A 19,093-nucleotide genomic window follows, 5' to 3' on the forward strand; every position below is an offset into this window, starting at 1 on the left:
ATTTATATCTTTGTTTGAAGATTAATGTTAATGTTGTAAAAGTGTCTCTCAAACTGCATTAAAGCAAAAGTTTAGCAGTAGTACAGCAAGCACACAATAAAAAGGAAATCAATATTGTACTGTGTACCATTGTTTTCATACCTTTGGCAGCCAGGTAAGGTGTAAGGGCGTCTCCATACTCAAGTTTAAAGGAACCTCTCTTCACACCAGAGGGCGGCAGGTACCAGGAGTGAGGATACGTCTCATTGACATCTGACATGAGACCATTGTTGATGTCCATCAGGTCCATGTAGATGAGCATGCCAACAATACCGTAGGGTGCTGCATTGATGGCCTGGATGAGGAACACATGGCATTTTAACAATAACTTAAATGAAGATTTTAGGCCCATTTTGCAGTACGTAAACATTTCCAAAGTTTTTAAATGTGTTTTTAGTCACAATACTGTAAAAGAAAATCTAGCCATGCAAGACTGGTTTTGTTTTAACTGGTTAGACGGTAACTTTCTGTCCTCCATGCAAGACTGGTTTTGTTTTAATTGGTTAGACGGTAACTTTCTGTCCTCCATGCAAGACTGGTTTTGTTTTAACTGGTTAGACAGTAACTTTCTGTCCTCCACACCTCTTAACTATCTCAATAAATGTGTCGTTAAAGATTAGAGGTCCGTGTTAAAGATGCTTGCCAAAGCACGCAAAGCTCGCAATCATATAACTTCCACTTTTGGCAGGAACATTTTTGTTGCTATGTCTCTTCTTACTTTTTATGAAATACAAAAAAAAAAACAAAGGACAATAAGTCACTTACAGTAACAGCTCTTCTTTCTCCTCCATATCTGGTGATAGCAATGGTTCCTCTAAGGTCGACTGTCTCGTTCAACTTTTGGTAGTCAATTAGTCTCCCCTGGTTGGCGTACACCAGTTTCCCCTGAAACCATCACAAAAATCAGCAATTGGCGAATAGAAGTACCGAAAGTGATGTGACAAAGGAACAGTTTCATGACAGAAGTTTAGATCCTCACAACGGAACAGAGATTTGGCATAAAAAAGTTAAACTACACACAGATAAGGCAACAATTTTCTATAAGAAATACTCTATCAATATACTGTATGCAATATATTCATTCAGATTTCCCAAATCTAACAAACAATGGATGGACCAACACCATTTTGATTGATTTTCCCTTGGTTGCACAATATATAAGCATGATTTAGGAAAATATTTTGCTTACTCAAATATTTATTCCTAATCACTGCCTCCTTTCATTACAAGCTTTTCTTTGGCCTCGTCCTTCCAGGATATAGATGGTTACAGATAGTAACATTACAGGTCAACCAGTTTTTGTCCCTCCTAACAGACTGGTTTATAAACTTATTGTACATCATAAAGTGTGCTGTTATCATGATGTGTGACGAACAGAAGCCTCGAGTAAGCTGTGTTTGTTATAAAATATAGTTGTGTGGCACCAGTAATCCACCAGTCATTTAACTAAAAACTAAACCTTTCCCCAGACTGTAAGAAGTTAAGAAAAGGACCGAAAGGTTATAGCTACACTGTGTCTCTGCAATAAAATACTGGATGCTTTTTCTGTGACTACAATATATCATTTGGCTTATACAACCCCAATTCCAAAAAAGTAGGGACACTGTGTTAAATGTCATTAAAAAAGGATGCAATGATTTGCAAATCTTATCAATCCATATTATATTCCCAATAGAACATAAACAACATATCAAATGTTGAAACTGGGACATTTTACCATTTCATGGAAAATATTAGCTCACTTTGAATTTGATGGCAGCAACACCTCTCAAGAAAGTTGGGACAGGCTGAACAAATGACTGTAAAAGTAATTGATAATTGGTATCAAAGGAGCATTTAAGAGAAGTAGAGCCTCTCAGATGTAAAGATGGGCAGATGTTCACCAATCTGCGAAAAACTGTTTTTAAAAAATGTGGAACCGTTTCAGAGGTGTGGCTGTATATCAGTTACATTATACAGTATACTTCATGTCCTTAAGAGCCTGACTTAGTAGTACAGATTTGATTTCCAAGACAATGGTTGTCAATCTATTTGTGTTTTAAAAAAGCATTCTTTGGATTTTACCTAAAAATTTCCAATGAGCGGAAACTCATCATTTGGTAAAAGTTAATTGACAGTGGAAATCAGATATTTTCCCTCAGCATCATACAAGGATTTTGAGAATTATATGCAGCCTTTTGAGGTGAAAACAACAACAACACATCCCCGTTTGGAGAAGATTGGGTAAGATACTGTGGACTGTTATATTCAGATACATGCATTAATTGTATGAAGTGGATCAATATAAAGACACTCTACAATCTCTTGATTCATGCGGGGTATTTCAAAGTAAAAATCTTTTTTTTTTTAAGGATTTTTACATTGTAGGCCTAAGCTAACAAACAGCAGGTTAAAGGTAATAATAATAATAATTGAGCTTTGCTTTGCTCCCACTAAAAATCAGAGATAGTTTCAGATACATGTGGGGTAGCTTTTTACCTTTGGGTGTCCAGCAGGGGAGTATGCAGCATATGGCTGAACCACGTCAGGATCATCTTGATCCGGAGGATACAGCTTCTCTTTTTCTCTTGCAGTGTGCAGCACAGTATCAGTCGGGCTCACTGAAATTAAAAAGTGATAGTGACCAGTTTGCCAGTGCCAGCTGCATCTTCTTCTGCGTCCATCTTATAATGTAATGTGACACGGTACTTTAAGGGAGAGTTCACAGACAGTTTACTGTTTAATATCACACTGACTGTATCCACTTTTATATCAGCACATTTAACAACCTGTTGACTCACCTACAGTGACCTTGTTGGGTTTCTTGGGGTCAGGGAAGGACAGATAGACCAAGTACTCTTCTCTCCAAGCCTGGTCAAGACCAGTTTCCTTGTCCTGCCATCTGTTCAGCATTAATTGCACTGTTTTCTCATCTCCAGGTGTGGTGGCCATGTGGGGCACTTTAGTCAACTCCCTGTGGAGGAAGATGAGAGTAAAGAAAGGTGAGATCCGGTAATGTTTTAGATAATTTACTGTCTAAAAACCTAAAAGGGCTATGGTGAATTTAAAGTGGTTCCTTGGGGAAATCTGTATGAGCCTTAAGTCTTTTTAGACTGAGGAATCTTAATGAAAAAAACAAAATAGAAAAGCTGCTTGAATATTGCTTAAAATCTTTTTATAATCCACTTTTTTCGATTCGACATCCTGTTGATACATTGTTCAGCACGTGAACAAAATCGAAAGGATATAATTGACTGACCAAGAGAATAAAAATTTGCTCACCAACTCACCTGAGGTTTTCCTTGATCTGGATGTTGTCCACCTCAGACATGAACTTCTCAATAAGGCTCTCGTCCACATCCTTCGCCAAATCCTTCACCCAGGACGGCGCCGAGCTTCCGCTCTTGGTGATACCAAAGTGGCCGATGAGGATTCCTGCGGTCAGGACGACAGCACCACACACAATCCCAATAACCACCTGTGTAATCATTCTCCCCTTCATCTTCAATCAGGATCAGGAATGTTGTGATGTTGCTTAGGTAAGAGAAGATCCTCACATCTGATTCTCAAATGGTCACTGCAACACCAGTGCATCTGCAGATGTCACCTCCCATAGGAATACAAATCGATAGACATCCTTGTTGTAAAGTTTACTCATTAATGTGCGTTCATGGGATGGACTTTATCCATGTATTAAACATTCACATTGTTTCATTGTGCTATTCCAGGTGATATTCAGCAGTGCCTTAATGTATTTTGTTTGAACTGTTTCTATATTGCAATTATGATTTGAAAATGGATTTCTGGACTTATGAAAAGTGTCCCTCTACAAAGGATTACATAGGAGGATGGACTTTATATGTTCAATAAAGCTAAAAGAATTGGGTTAATCTGGATTCACTGATGAAAAGCAATATATTGCAATATAAGCATTGGCTTTATAATACCCTCAGTAGCTGAATGAGTACTGAAAGTACCACTCAAAGTTCAATATGAGGAACTATTACTCATCTGCTGCAAAGGATGTTTAAAGTAAAATTTTAGCCTCTGCTTAAACACATCCATGATGACCTAGAGAGTTGGTCTTCCTTACCACTCTTGATGCTGGGACGAATTTCTTTGATTAAGATGAATATTTTACCTCATTTGCTCTACAAATTTCAAATGATTCCAGTCCTACTAAATAATAATACTATTAAGATGGTGAATGGTTGGTTTAGATAATTCATATGGAACTGTAAAAGACCACGACTTAAATTAGCAAAATTGCAATTGCCATTGGGTCAGGGAGGATTCACAATTCCAAACATTAGACTGTATCAGTTGGCCTCCCAATTTCGATATCTAGTAGATTGGGTACGGAATGACCCGGACTCTGTCTGGCTCGATATTGAAGCATACAGTTTGGGTAAACCGTTACAATTAGCTAGTCTCCCATTTATCCTGAATCGAAATAAACTAGAGGTTACAGATGGTAATTTCACTGTTAAATCCACACTAAAGGCTTGGTACATGATTAAGAAATGGGGAAAAAGAACTGATGTTTTATCTCCAATTACTCCAATACAAAGAAATACAGATATGACTGATAATGGGTTTGTTCTTTGGGAAAGTGCTGGTATCACAACTTTGAAAGACTTATTTGAAGGGGACAGAATGATGTCATTTGACCAATTAAGACTGAAATATAAGCTATCACACACACATTTCTTTAAGTCAGAGGCTTTATACAGAATCCAATTCGGTATAAATTTACTCTGGGAATGTCATCAATTGAACAACTACTATACAAAATACATAATAATAAAGCTATAGTAAGAAGATGCTATGAGGCCTTTTATAAGTCCAATAAGACTAACAATACAATTATGCAAAAATGGGCTCAGAATCATGGGGTGGCAATAGACTAAGCTATGGAGGCGGACATATGGGAGCATGCTAACAACATATCCATATGTAATAGAGCAAAGGAATCACAATTTAATTTACTGCACAGCCTCCAGATATCACCTGAACAGCTCTGTGTATGAAGTGTAATAAGGCAGTTGGTAGCTTTATACACACTGTATGGACGTGTGTGCATATCCAGGATTTCTGGGTAGCAGTGGCTTTGGAATTAGATTTGGTTTTTAATAAGGAGTTGGATCTGGACCCAGTGTGTCTTTTGTTGGGATTACCACACCCACAAATAAAAGCATTCCATTGTCACCCCATTTCTCGATTATGTTGGACCTAGAATATCTAACATATTTTTGAAGGTGCTCTATATCTGACATATAGCAGTTTAAATATGCATCAAATATGTTTTGATAAACACACAGAAATCTGACCAACAGTCACAGTCTCTTTACAGGAAACTTCTGCTTGATTGAGATATGAACAGCTCGGATTTGGGAAATCCCAAGTGTGCACTTATATCAAGTATTTTTCATAACAGAAAATTACAGGACGTTGACCCTTAGTAACACAGAAACAATGACACACCAACCTGCAAAGTAAAAAGAGAGAAACTGGGTGTTTTTTTATCTCAGAGTTGTTCTGACCATTGGATGCGTTGTATCATCTGTTTTTAATGTCTGCTAAATAAATCCCGCACAAGGCTGTGATTCAAATCTATCTGTTTGTCAAGTGTTTTCTTTAAAGATTTTCTACAACATTAATGCTGAACAGATGGCAGGACAAAGAAACCGGTCTTGACCTGGTTTGGAGAGAGGAGTACTTGGTCTATCTGTCCTTCCCTGACCCCAAGAAACCCAACAAGGTCACTGTAGGTGAGTCAACAAGTTGTTAAATGTGCTGATATGAAAGTGGAGACAGTCAGTGTGATGTTAAACACTAAACTGAACTCTCCCTTAAAGTACCGTGTCACATTACATTATAAGATGGACACAGAAGAAGATGCAGTGTAAGCTGGCACTGGCAAACTGGTCACTATCACTTTTTAATTTCAGTGAGCCCGACTGATACTGTGCTGCACACTGTCAGAGAAAAAGAGAAGCCATATTCCCCGGAACAAGATGATCCTGACGTGGTTCAGCCATATGCTGCATACGCCCCTGTTGGACACCCAAAGGTAAAAAACTACCCCACATTTTTCTGAAACCATGTTTAAATATCTTAAAAGATCTCTGACTGTCAGTGGGTGTAAAGCAAAGCTCTGTTATTATTATTACTTTTAACCTGCCCCTTGTTAGCACATAGCAGAGCTGCCTGGCGTATATGCCTACAATTTTAAAAAAATCATTAAAATACCTTTGCAACATAAGATTTTACTTTGGAATATTCCATATGATTCAAAAGATTTTATACTGGTCCACTTCACTTCCGCCATGGCCCTCGTGGCCCTCGTGAAATTCCTGCCCTGGTCTGTACGCTGTCAGGTCCTCCAGTGGGCTCATGCATCCAGATTGGCCTGCCACCCGGGGGTCCAACACACGTTGGCCAGTCTCCGCCAGAGGTTTTGGTGGCCCCACATGCCTGAAGACTGGGATGTTGACACTGTTAAGAGGCTCCTCAAGTCTCGGCGCCGGGGGAAAGGTATTCAGTACCTGGTGGATTGGGAGGGCTACGGACCTAAAGAGAGGTGCGGGTTTCCACCAGAGACATCTTCGACCCCACCCTCATCAGGGAGTTCAACCGGCTGCACCCAGACCAGCACAGTAGGACGCCTGGAGGGTGTCCATAGAGGAGGGGGTACTGTCATGGTCCCTGTAGGAGTTTTCTGCTCCTTTATCTGTTTCCCCCTGCACTAACGTCTCCTGCTCATTCAGCCACAGCCCTGAAACTCTTTCAGCTCCACCCCTGAAGCTCATTACTTCCACTCTATTTAAGACTGTCAGTTCCTCTGCCTCATTGCCAGATCTTAGTTAGTGCTCCTGCCTGCTCTGTATCCCGCAGTTGATTACTCGTTGTTGTTGTTTTTTTCATTTTTGACCATTGCCTGCTACCTGTCATCAACCTGCCTGACGTATCTGTATCTTTGCTTTTGTTGGAAGTGAAGCTTTTTTGTCTGACTCCTGCCTCTGCCTGTGATTCTGGTTTTGGTTCTGCCCTGATCCGTGACACTTATTCCAGGGAGGAAAATGATTAAGCAAGTGGTTGTTGGGATTGTGTGTGGTGCTGTCGTCCTGACCGCAGGAATCTTCATCCGCCACCTTGGTATCACCAAAGGCGGCAGCTGGGAGCCGTCCTGGGTGAAGGATTTGGCGAGGGATGTGGACGAGAGCCTTATTAAGAAGTTCATGTCTGAGGTGGACAACATCCATATACAGGAAAACCTCAGGTGAGTTGGTGATAACATTTAGATTCTCTTGGTCAGTCATTTGTATGCTTTTTATTTAGTTTTTGATTAAAGTGATAAAACTTTTGAGAACAGTAAGTCTTTATGAAAAAAGGTGGATTATAATAAGATCTTAAGCAATATTCAAGCAGCTTTTGTATTTATTTTTTTACATTAAGATGTCTCAGTCTAAAAAGGCTCAAGGCTCATACACATTGCTATGAGGTCATAAGATTTATAGCATCATGAAATTATTGTTAAGGTTTCTTGATAAATTAGATGTCAATTGATCCCTTTGTGGTTTCCCCAAGGAACCACTTTAAATTCACCATTGCCCTTTTAGGTTTTAGACAGTAAATTATCCAAAACATTACCGGATCACACCTTTCTTTACTCTCATCTTCCTCCACAGGGAGTTGTCTAAAGTGCCCCACATGGCCACCACACCTGGAGATGAGAAGACAGTGCAGTTAATGCTGAACAGATGGCAGGACAAAGAAACCGGTCTTGACCTGGCTTGGAGAGAAGAGTACTTGGTCTATCTGTCCTTCCCTGACCCCAAGAACCCCAACAAGGTCACTGTAGGTGAGTCAACAGGTTGTTAAATGTGCTGATTTGAAAGTGGAGACAGTCAGCGTGATGTTAAACACTAAACTGTCTGTGAACTCTCCCTTAAAGTACCGTGTCACTTTACATTATAAGATGGACGCAGAAGAAGATGCAGTGTAAGCTGGCACTGGCAAACTGGTCACTATCACTTTTTAATTTCAGTGAGCCCGACTGATACTGTGCTGCACACTGTCAGAGAAAAAGAGAAGCCATATTCCCCGGAACAAGATGATCCTGACGTGGTTCAGCCATATGCTGCATACGCCCCTGCTGGACACCCAAAGGTAAAAAACGACCCCACATATATCTGAAACCAATTGGATGAATATAACAGTCCACAGTATCTTCCCCATTCTGCACAATTTTATTTTCATTTAACACAGCGACCCAACTTTTTGGGAATTGTGGTTGTATAAGCCAAATAATATAATGTAGTCACAGAAAAAGCATCCAGTATTTTTTAGCAGAGACACAGTGTATAAATTAACAGATTCATACTTAACAACTTTACCTCTCCTAACCTTTAAGTTAAATGATTGGTCAATTACTGGCACCACACAACTATATTTTGCAACAAATACAGCTTCCTCGAGGCTTCTGTTTGTCACCTCATGTACTGATTACAGCACACTTTATGATGTACAATCAGTTTGTTGAGAGGGACAAAACACTGATTGATCTGTAATCTTACTATCTGTGACCATCTACAGTCATGGAAAAAAATATTAGACCACCATTGTTTTCTTCAATTTCTTCTTCATTTTAATGCCTGGTACAACTAAAGGTACTTTTGTTTGGACAAATATAATGATAACAATAAAAGTAGCTCATATGAGTCTAATTTAAGAGCTGATATCTAGCCATTTTCCAGGGTTTTCTTGATAAAGATTTTGGTTATTATCAAGAAAACCATGGAAAATTATATCAGCTCTTAAATTAAACTCTTTACCTTTAGTTGTACTAGTTATTAAAATGAATAAGAAATTGAAGAAAACAATGGTCTATTTTTTTTCCATGACTGGTTTCGTTGAAGGACGAGGCCAAAGAAAAGCTTGTTATGAAAGGAGGCAGTGATTAGGAATAAAATGAAGTCTTTTTTTAGTCTGTATTATAAAAAAATCTTCATATTTTTTGTAGTCCACGGAATATAAGTGAAACTGCTGTTGGGTTATTTTGTTAATAAATATATTGCATGTAGTATGTTAATATAGTATTTCTCATAGAAAAAATGTAATATCTGTGTGTAGTTTAACTTTTTTCTGCTGAATCTCAATTCAGTTGTGAGGATCTAAACTTTAGTCATGTAAATATATTTAGTCACATCACTTTTGGTGCTTCTATTGGCCAATTGTTGATTTTTGTGATGGTTTTAGGGGAAACTGGTGTACGCCAACCAGGGGAGACTAATTGACTACCAGACGTTGAACGAGACAGTCGACCTTAGAGGAACCATTGCTATCACCAGATTTGGTGGAGAAATAAGAGCTGTTAAAGTAAGTGAATTATTATCCTTTTTGTTTGTTTATATTTCATAAAAAGATAAGAAGAGACATAGCAACAAAAATGTCCCTGCCACAAGTGGAAGTTATATGATTGCGAGCTTTGCGTGCTTTGGCAAGCATCTTTAACACGGACCTCTAATCTTTAACGACACATTTATTGAGATAGTTAAGAGGTGTGGAGGACAGAAAGTTACCGTCTAACCAGTTAAAACAAAACCAGTCTTGCATGGAGGACAGAAAGTTACCGTCTAACAAGTTAAAACAAAACCAGTCTTGCATGACTAGATTTCCCTTTATATTATTGTGACTAAAAACAGAAAACACATTTAAAAACTTTGGAAAATTTTAAAATCTTCATTTAAGTTATTGTTAAAATGCCATGTGTTCCTCATCCAGGCCATCAATGCAGCACTCTACGGTATTGTTGGCATGCTCATCTACTCTGACCCGATGGACATCAACAATGGTCTCATGTCAGACGTCAATGAGACGTATCCTCACTCCTGGTACCTGCCGCCCTCTGGTGTGAAGAGAGGTTCCTTTAAAATTGAGTATGGAGACCCCCTTACACCTTACCTGGCTGCCAAAGGTATAAAAACAATGGTACACAGTACAATATTGAAAACATTAAATCTGATTAAAATTATCATTTTCATTTTAATATTTTACTTTTATGATAGACTATTCTCCAGATGGGAAACTAACCAAGAACATTTTGTCTGCAATATAAAGTACCAAACAGTGAGAAAAAGAAATAAAGTAATAAAAGTAATAAAGTCGTATAACATAAAACAGTGATCAATGACAAGAAGGACTACACCATACACATATTTCAGCCTAGGTGTTGTTAAGGTTTTTAATGGAAAGAGGGACAGTCAGGGTGAAGAACGTATGTTAGATCTTTTTTGGAGTTTGGGAGCTTGCAGTTTTATTGAGAAATGGCCTGAAGACTGGGATGTTGACACACTCTCATGATCTTTGTGCCATGATCTGGGCCTTTGACTGTACTGTCATGTTACCAAACCATGCAGAGGTACCATAGCATAAGCTCTCCACTACTGTATGATAGAACAGAAGCTGCACCAAAGGTTCTTCTCAGAAAGTGCATCCTCTGCTACACCGTGGAACAGACATTTTCAACATAAACCTTCCACACCAGCTAGTTTAACACGTGGATGCCCCTGAACCTGTAAGAGTCCAAGAGACATGGATTTCAACAATCTCCTCTGTTTTTTGTGTGCTGAGGATGAGATGATGTTTGTAACACAACTGTACAAAGTTTTGGACATAAGAGTTAGTCAGTGTTTAATAATTGTTTTTTTTGCAGATCATACCTACAGAATTCCAGTTGAGAACATCACAGGAATACCTCCCATTCCAGTCCAACCAGTCGGATTTGAGGATGCCTACAGGCTAATCTGGTGTGTGGTGAGACAAATCTGCTTGTTTCACAAATAGGTTGGTTATGAGCTATTTAAACTTGCTTTTTATTTGTCATTTCAGCGAGCTAGGTGGAGAAGCAGCTCCTGGTCCATGGCAGGGAGCATTCAACTGTACCTACAACTTTGGTGGTCCAGGGTTCAAAGATACATCTGTTTTCAACAACAGGTAGTCAACTGCCAGACAAATTCAGATGTATTTAAAGCTGATCTAGGTGCACCTTTTATTGAGCACTGCACCATTTTTTTAATTCATGAATGTTATGTTTTAATGATGCGCTAGACTTTTTTAGCTCGCAGAGTATCATGTAAATTAATTTTTCTCTGAATACAATCTCCTTCTGGAGATGAAGCAGCAGTACGGCAGTTGGACATATACCGGTATTTGCTTTCATTCTTTGTTGCTTCATACTTCTGAATATGAACTTCTTTTCCAGTGATGTGAAACTGGACATCTTTAACTATGAAGAGATAAAGAATTCCACCAATGTGATGGGAGTTATCAGAGGGAGTGTTGAGCCAGGTGAGACTGAAGACCAAGTCCAAATCAGCCATCTTGTATCATCTGTTAACAGCTTGTGGTTACTCTACCGTTTCTTTTTGTTCACAGACAGGTATGTGATCTTTGGGAACCACAGGGATGGTTGGGTTAATGGCGCCGTTGACCCAAACAGTGGGACGTCGGTCTTCCTGGAAGTGACCAGACTGCTGGGCAGGATGGTCAAGCAGGGTGAGGACAGTCATAGCTGTATGAGTGACTAATTGTTGTGTTTATAGTGTTGGATATATAGCTAATCTCTGTTCCTCTCTGTGGCAGGAAAATGGAGGCCTCGAAGGTCCATGATCTTTGGAAGCTGGGGAGCGGAGGAGTTCCGCATTACTGGGTCTACAGAATACGCAGAGGTGATTTGCAATATGTTCATGCATTCATAAGCAATAAGCAAAAAACACTCCATTGCTCAATTCAGTACACTTATAGTTTTATCTGATCCAACCTTTGTTGATGTGCTATGACCAGTAGCTTATGGTGGCTAATGTTAGCTAATGTAAGTCACTACAGTGGCCTTACATAATGTATCTACTTGAATTACTTTTTGAAAACCCACAGTGACAAATATTAACTTGATCTTGTCTTTTCTCCAGCAATACTTCACCAAACTAAGTGAAAGAACTGTTGCTTACGTCAATATGGATGTAGCTGTTGCGGGTAAGAAACTCCACCTGCACTATCTATGAGGAGTAAAATAAATCTAAAGCCTCAAAAAAGCCAGACTCTTTGGGTTCACCTGGACCAGGGGTTAGCAACCCTTACTAACAAAACAGCCCCTGTTGGACAAAAAAAACTGGCTGCCTTTGTAGGTTGTTTTCTCTGACTGAAAGACTTGTGTCTTGAACAAGTTAATAGTTCAGCTATACAAATAAAAACAACACTCATTAATCGTCAAACTCTTCAGGCGACGCCTCGATCAACGGTGCTGGGATACCATCACTACAGAATGTCATCTTCAAAGCCACAAAGCAGGTGAAATCTTTTACATAAAAATTAAATTGATTCTCCTTTAATTTCAGGTGTCACATCAGAGTGTGTTTGTTCCCCAGGTCGATACACCTGGACTGGATTCCATTTCTCTGTATGAAAACTGGAAACGGTTTTCCAGCAGGACAAGCCCGGCCCATGGACACATACCCAGGTAATGAACTGCAATTCGCCTTTTTCACATCTTTTTAATTTCCCACATGTTGCTTCCATTCTGGGAGAAGAGTTATCAAGGTTTTTTTTATATCAAATCCCCCATCTCTTATTAAAAAACTCTTCAGCAGAGAGCTTTATCAGAGCTCCCTGATTGGCCACATTTTTTTTTTATTTTGACAGGGTGGGATACCTGTCAGGATCACGGAGTGATTTCGCTGCCTTTGTCCATTACCTGGGAATCACTTCCATGGACATGCATTACGCATTCAACCCGGTATATAAGACTCAATTTACTTCTTTTTTAAAACAGGCTGTCACTCATTTTGGTCTTTACATATTTGAGGAGGAGACAGATTTGCACTGAACTCTGGTTTTGACTGATTTTCCTTTCTACAGAATAAAACAAAAGCTTGGTATTACCCTACGTACCACACTGCATACGAAACCTTTGACTATGTTTCAAAGTTCATTGATCCTGGTAAGCAGTGATGGCTCTCATGTTTTCTCTCAATGTTATTATCATTATCACTTGAAACCTACAAAATTCTTGTAATTTCTCAGCCAAACAGCTTCTACTAAATTAATTAATCCATCTTTTGTTGTCAAATTTAACTCTAAAGAGATGGCAAAACATTTTTCAACTCTTCCTCCTATCAGGATTTTTCCGCCACCAAGCTGTTGGCAGGACAGCAGGAAACATCCTGATCCGACTGGCTGACAGCCTGGTGTTGCCACTAAACTGCAGCGACTATGCTGAACTTCTGGAGGACTACCTCAGCACAGCAGTGAAACTTTATCAGAATAAACTGGAAGCAAAGAAAATCTCCATGGGTAAGCACAGGGAAGTTAGGGATGCTTCAGTGATGGCAGCGAATATTGCAGCACATAATTCACACGGAAATAATTATTAGGCATGTTTATCAATTCTGTCTGTCTGTCTGGCTACACAGCTGATCTGTGTCTCGTTTCAGAACCACTAAAACGTGCAGTGGCCAGCTTCCGCACTGCAGCGACTCATTTGGACGAGGTTATTCATGGTTTGGACCTGGCAAATGAAACGTAAGTGCACAAACATACAAATACAAACAATATTATAATATAATATATATATAATGTCCTTGGCTGTTCACGTGGAAATTAATACCAGTTAAGCCTCCCCCTCTCTCTGTGTCCCTCTTCTCTTAGACCGCTGAAGATCAGAAGGATCAACGACCAGCTCATGCTGCTGGACAGAGCTTTCTTGAATCCTCTGGCCTTCTCAGATAAATATGCAACCAGGTAAGATGATGATTTGTGGGGAGTGCATGATGGTTTCTGGGGCTGTATGCAAAATACAAAGCAGCTTGTACTGTACTTAACCGTCACAAGGTATATATGATACAGAGACAGTGGGAGAAATGAGGGCCCAGTATAGACCCACTGTTTATATTTGCCCCCAAGCAGGCAAATGTAATTGCCCTGGTAAAAACTACTGTTTTAAGTAGATCCCTCTGATTCAACAAGGTTACCAGAAAGTAGAAGCAGAATACATCAAAGTTACCATTTTATTTTTATTTCGTTTTGGTTTTTGACCGCAAATTTACCTAACACTTTCTTAGTTGATTTATTTGGGCTGCAGTATAAAGTCTTAAAAACTAATATAGTGACAATTGACAAAGATGGACACACACAAAACAGAGTATAGGGGTGAGGAAGGGTTGTTGGGATGAAAAACATTATTAATTGTTTTAGTTATTATAACATTCAGTGTAAACTGAAAATACTTATATATTTAAATGCATATTGCGCCGCTGGCGTCACTGTTTCTACGCTCGCCATTTTTAAATCTCCCAGTAGACCGGTGTGCGCAAGGCATTGTGGGTAGTCCGGGCTCACAGAGGATACACACATGCATCCTTGGAATTTGGGCAGAAGAAGGACTCTGCCCTCTGGAGGATCCTGGACATTGGGACAGTCCTTCGGCGGATGTCGATAACGTAGAATCCTTCAAATTTGTTTGAGCATCCTTCCTTGACATTGGGACACAGCCAATCAGACAGATGACACTGGGGGAAGGGCAAATGACCTGAAACGAGAGGAGAGTTACCATTTGAAAATAAAACAGGAAATAACGAGACCAGGAACACAAAATAAAGCACAACCTCATCGCGGTGTGACATATTAAGTTAATTATTTGAGTTATGGAAAAAGGGTAGTGCCTTAAAATTCTAAACTTATGTTCAGACATGTAATTCTTTATTTGTGGTGTTATGAGAATTTATATACTGAGGGTTTGTTGTGTTTACCATTCCTTTTTTTTTGTTATTTTCATGTCTCTTGGTAGCCTGGGTATACCCATACTGCCTTGCGCACTCAATTTCATTTTTAACATTTTCTGGCAACTACGGCCGTTTCTTAGCCCTGTTTTAGGGATCCAATCACAGAACAGGGACGGACGGCAAGACGATAACGCATAGTACTCGACAGATGGAAGCTTGTAGTTTTGTAGTTTTCTTACGGATCCAACATGGCTGAAGCAGACGCGAAACTCTCTTTCGATCTAGCTGTAGACAGCATTTGAAATAGTTTAGAGCGAAAGTTTATTTTAAAAGAAGAACAACGTTTGGCTTTACACTCCTTTATCACCACCAAAGAGGATGTTAGCCTTGCTTCCGACAGGATTTGGCAAAAGCCTAATCTACCAACTAGCCCTGCTACCGTTAAAACCTTGCAGAAGCAGAATCGAGCATTTTAGTCTCAAAGTAGAGATGGGCTAGTCTGGCTATGTAAACATCAATTTCTGTCGCTCTACATACATCATCTGGTATAACTGATACAATTGGCTAAGAGCTACGTACAGACACTTTTGATAGACATTCGTATCGCCCAATAAACGGCTCTGGAGGATCGTAAACCACGCCTCCTCTACGGAGAAATGAATTGCTGGTTTCCAAACTAATCTCATTTGTGATTAGCCTGCCGTTAGCCAAGCTAGTCTCTTGGAATGTTTGAGGTCTAAAATGAAATACCTTTATTGGACAGATTGCCATGAAATTTTGTAAAGACATTGTAATCTAAGAGGTTGACATTGTGGTTTTGAGCGAACTGTCTCAAGTATTGGATAGAGGATCAGCATTGTGAGCATGCCCAAAGTGGTGTGCCCCAAAAAAGCAGAGGCAGAGCGGCTAGTGTGGCTGAGTCTAAGTCTTTTGACAGAGACACATGTGAAGCAGTCATTCCATACAATATACTCAGATTTATTTATCAAACATGATCTCCCTCCCACACTCCTCCCCTCGTGCCATGTTAGGGATAATGACAGTGATTATCTGCTTCATTGTGACTTAGCACATCTCTGTAAATTGTGCTGCCTATCATTGTTATATCACTCTTCATGTCACACAGGCATGTTATCTGGTCTATAAGTTATGACCCCCAGCTGACCTTCCCAGGTCTGCCTGATGCCTTTGCCAGCGCTGAGTCATCGCAACAGTCCAGCGCCTGGGACAAAGTGCACTACCACCTGTCAGTCCTGAGTCAGGCCATCGAGGGCGCTGCCGACACATTGGTTGACGTCATATAGACAAAGAGGAGAAAGGAAGAAGAAACGGCACTGCAATAGTTCTTTCCTGCATCCAATGAGCACTGATCAGCTTATGATGACTATTTACGGGTGATATTAAGTGGGAAGATTGAGTAATCTATGAACAAAGATCCTCACCAAACAGTAACATGAATGATGTCTGCTATCTTTGTTCAAATGATTAAACAATTTCAATGTGATGGATCTCTTTTTTATTAAAGCACTTCAGTTGATGAACCACTGTTGATCCAGTTGTAGTCTTTTGTAAATGTCCTGCATCCAATGAGCACTGATCAGCTTATGATGACTATTTACGGGTGATATTAAGTGGGAAGATTGAGTAATCTATGAACAAAGATCCTCACCAAACAGTAACATGAATGATGTCTGCTATCTTTGTTCAAATGATTAAACAATTTCAATGTGATGGATCTCTTTTTTATTAAAGCACTTCAGTTGATGAACCACTGTTGATCCAGTTGTAGTCTTTTGTAAATGTACACTAACCAGTAAAATCTGCTGATTACTTATACCAGTCTTTCTGCATTGAGTTAATAAAAATACAAAAATGAAAGGGTAAACGCAGCAGGACAGTTTGAGTGCATTTTATGCAATTTCCATTCTTTATTTTTTGATCATTTTGGCTGTGTTCATGCATTTGGCATGACTTTTGGCAAGATTGTGTATTCTTATTTGATCTTGTTATGTCCAGCTCAGCTCCTGCAAGGGGGGCTAAAATACAGTGTACAAACAATAGTTACACTCTTAAGGTTGAGTATGTAAAACGCGCCATTGAAACCCATTTAAAAAAAAAAAATTTCTCACTTACTTTAAAGCATAATACATGCATTTTATTAAATCTTGGTGTCAATCTGGACTTTGGCCTTGGAATTGCTCATTTTTACTACATTCCACCAGAAAGAGCACATTTTATGCGCTAAGCAGTACAAGTGTGAGTATTTCACACTGCACAAAAAATAATAATGCAACAAAATCAGTGTTGCTGCAAATGATTGACAAATTCCAGGCTGCAATCATTCAATTTTTTTAAACTTTGTATGTGATATATTGAAAATAATTCATATTTTCTGTTTTTTTAAGTAGCAGAACAGAATATAATGTATTACATTTTTTTATAGCTTGCTTTTTAAGAGCGCATATTATGCGCTAAGCAGTACAAGTGTGCATAAAATGTGAACCAGCCCTCTAGACAATGTTACAAATATACACGTCAGTAAAATAGGTTATAATACATTATCTTGTCTGACCAAAAATCTGTAACCAGCTCTTTGATTTTGGTTATATTAAACTTAGTGGAGTTTATATCTCATCAGTGGCTGCATGGTATAACCTCCTTATCAAATCCGGAGGGATCACAAGTTAGGTGAACATCTCCACACTAATTTGGGCATTACATATAAATTGGTAAAATTGTGTCTCAACCAGCTTTGTAATGTTGCTGATGCATGTATTTGACAGCAAACTAATTTGTGTTTTATGTAAATATATACAAATATGAACAGCTGAGAAATAGCAGAATATTTCCATCTTTCATGAGTAATTTACATGTTAACCGCACCTCACTGAAAACTTTCTCGTACTCTTTGGGCCTCAATAACATTCTGTTGCATTTCTAATGTTGAGCTGCAGTACTAGCTCCTACCACCAGGTGTCAGAAATTCTTTGGGACAATCATTTGGGCCTCGTCTGCATTTGGGATTACAAGTGTCGCTGTCATAAGAGCTGAGTGACAGTAGTAGCTGCTAACCCAGTCAAATCAGCCGTCTGGGAAACATAATTAATTCTACAGATCCATCTCAAGATAATGCTGCCAATAATGAGGCTAAGTCTAGATTTAAAAAATCATGTGTAATGAATAAAGAGGTGAAAGGTAAAAAAAGGGGTACGGAAAGGGATGGGAAACAATGGGAAAAGAAGGAAACATCTACTGAGAACAGGAAATACCAAGTTGTTACAGTCTGCAATGATACATGTCACCACTAGAGTGTACCATTGCATTGATTGCAGGATTGCAAAATTTGTAAAGTCTCCTAAAGTCAGCTGTCCCATTTTGATCCCATTTTGTCTGGATTGTTTCTATCATGCAGAAGCATTTCTGTCCCCATGAAATTCTTCCTCATATTTTCTTTAAAATGTGTCAAATATTTATTTACGAAGATTTCTTAAATTAAAATTTGAGTTTTTGTTTTGTTGTTTTTTTTAAATTATTTTTTAGGTTGTATATATCACATACTCAAAGAATAATTCACAAACAACATATATATTTCCACAATAACTAAGCGATAGAGATAGAAAACAATGATAGGGTTAGTGTTAATATAGTTTTTTGGAACCAATTTCATGATTTGATGTCATAATTTATTATTTTGAATTAATGCACTTATTGTTAATATATTCTGTTTGTGACCAAGTAAAGGAAAGTTAAATAATTTGATATGAATCTGTAGCTAGATCTAGATAGAGGACATCTTATGTCTCCCTAACAAAGATTGTGTTCATGTTGCATTGGAACACAGAATTAAAGACATGTACTATTATGTTCCTAGTCTCACAAGATCAATGGTCAATTTTAGCAACTCAAAAGACCTTTGTTCATGAGACAGTATTAGTAATGTTGAATACTTGTCTGAAAAAGTTGAAAAAGACCACGTTGTTAGATATTTTATTTTTGTGTTGACGCAATTGTTTTGTACATGAAATATTGATTGACCATAATGTTTTTGTTTGATCGTGTAAAGTTAATTTATATGTTTATTTTGTTATATTTAGGTAAATGAACTAATTGACTAAATTAAAAGAAGAACAAATTCATCATGTTGAACTTCAGCTTTGAGTGGTAATACAATAATCCTCATTCAGTTATTCAAAGTATTAAAGCAAAGAAGAAGACAACTTAAATTGGCAATTCATTTTTAATAAAGGAATCCTGACAAATCCAATTATTTTACCTTTGTGGAACATGTCAAGTCT

General features: G+C 38.6%; 2 protein-coding genes across 2 annotated transcripts in view; one reads left to right on the forward strand and one right to left on the reverse strand.

Moving 5' to 3' along the window:
* The window catches only part of LOC131975007 (aminopeptidase NAALADL1-like), a 21,377-nt gene extending 17,869 nt beyond the window's left edge, over positions 1-3,508 (reverse strand). Inside the window, exons 1-5 of the mRNA XM_059337527.1 lie at positions 3,309-3,508; positions 2,820-2,992; positions 2,518-2,639; positions 805-924; positions 142-334 (exon numbers count right to left, since the gene is read on the reverse strand). Of these exons, the coding sequence (XP_059193510.1) occupies positions 142-334; positions 805-924; positions 2,518-2,639; positions 2,820-2,992; positions 3,309-3,508 (808 nt within the window). The remainder of the gene's footprint in view (positions 1-141; positions 335-804; positions 925-2,517; positions 2,640-2,819; positions 2,993-3,308) is intronic.
* A 3,592-nt stretch (positions 3,509-7,100) lies between these two features.
* LOC131975080 (aminopeptidase NAALADL1-like) lies at positions 7,101-16,102 on the forward strand. Its single transcript, XM_059337616.1, has 19 exons — positions 7,101-7,300; positions 7,710-7,882; positions 8,069-8,190; positions 9,280-9,399; positions 9,805-9,997; positions 10,736-10,829; positions 10,912-11,016; positions 11,285-11,370; positions 11,458-11,577; positions 11,665-11,750; positions 11,991-12,054; positions 12,302-12,369; positions 12,447-12,538; positions 12,721-12,814; positions 12,937-13,018; positions 13,198-13,371; positions 13,512-13,599; positions 13,726-13,818; positions 15,925-16,102. The coding sequence occupies exons 1-19, from the start codon at positions 7,101-7,103 to the stop codon at positions 16,100-16,102; spliced, it is 2,232 nt and encodes a 743-aa protein (XP_059193599.1).
* The last annotated feature ends 2,991 nt before the right edge of the window (positions 16,103-19,093 follow it).

This window comes from Centropristis striata, chromosome 7 (assembly GCF_030273125.1).
Source record: "Centropristis striata isolate RG_2023a ecotype Rhode Island chromosome 7, C.striata_1.0, whole genome shotgun sequence".
NCBI lineage: Eukaryota > Metazoa > Chordata > Actinopteri > Perciformes > Serranidae > Centropristis > Centropristis striata.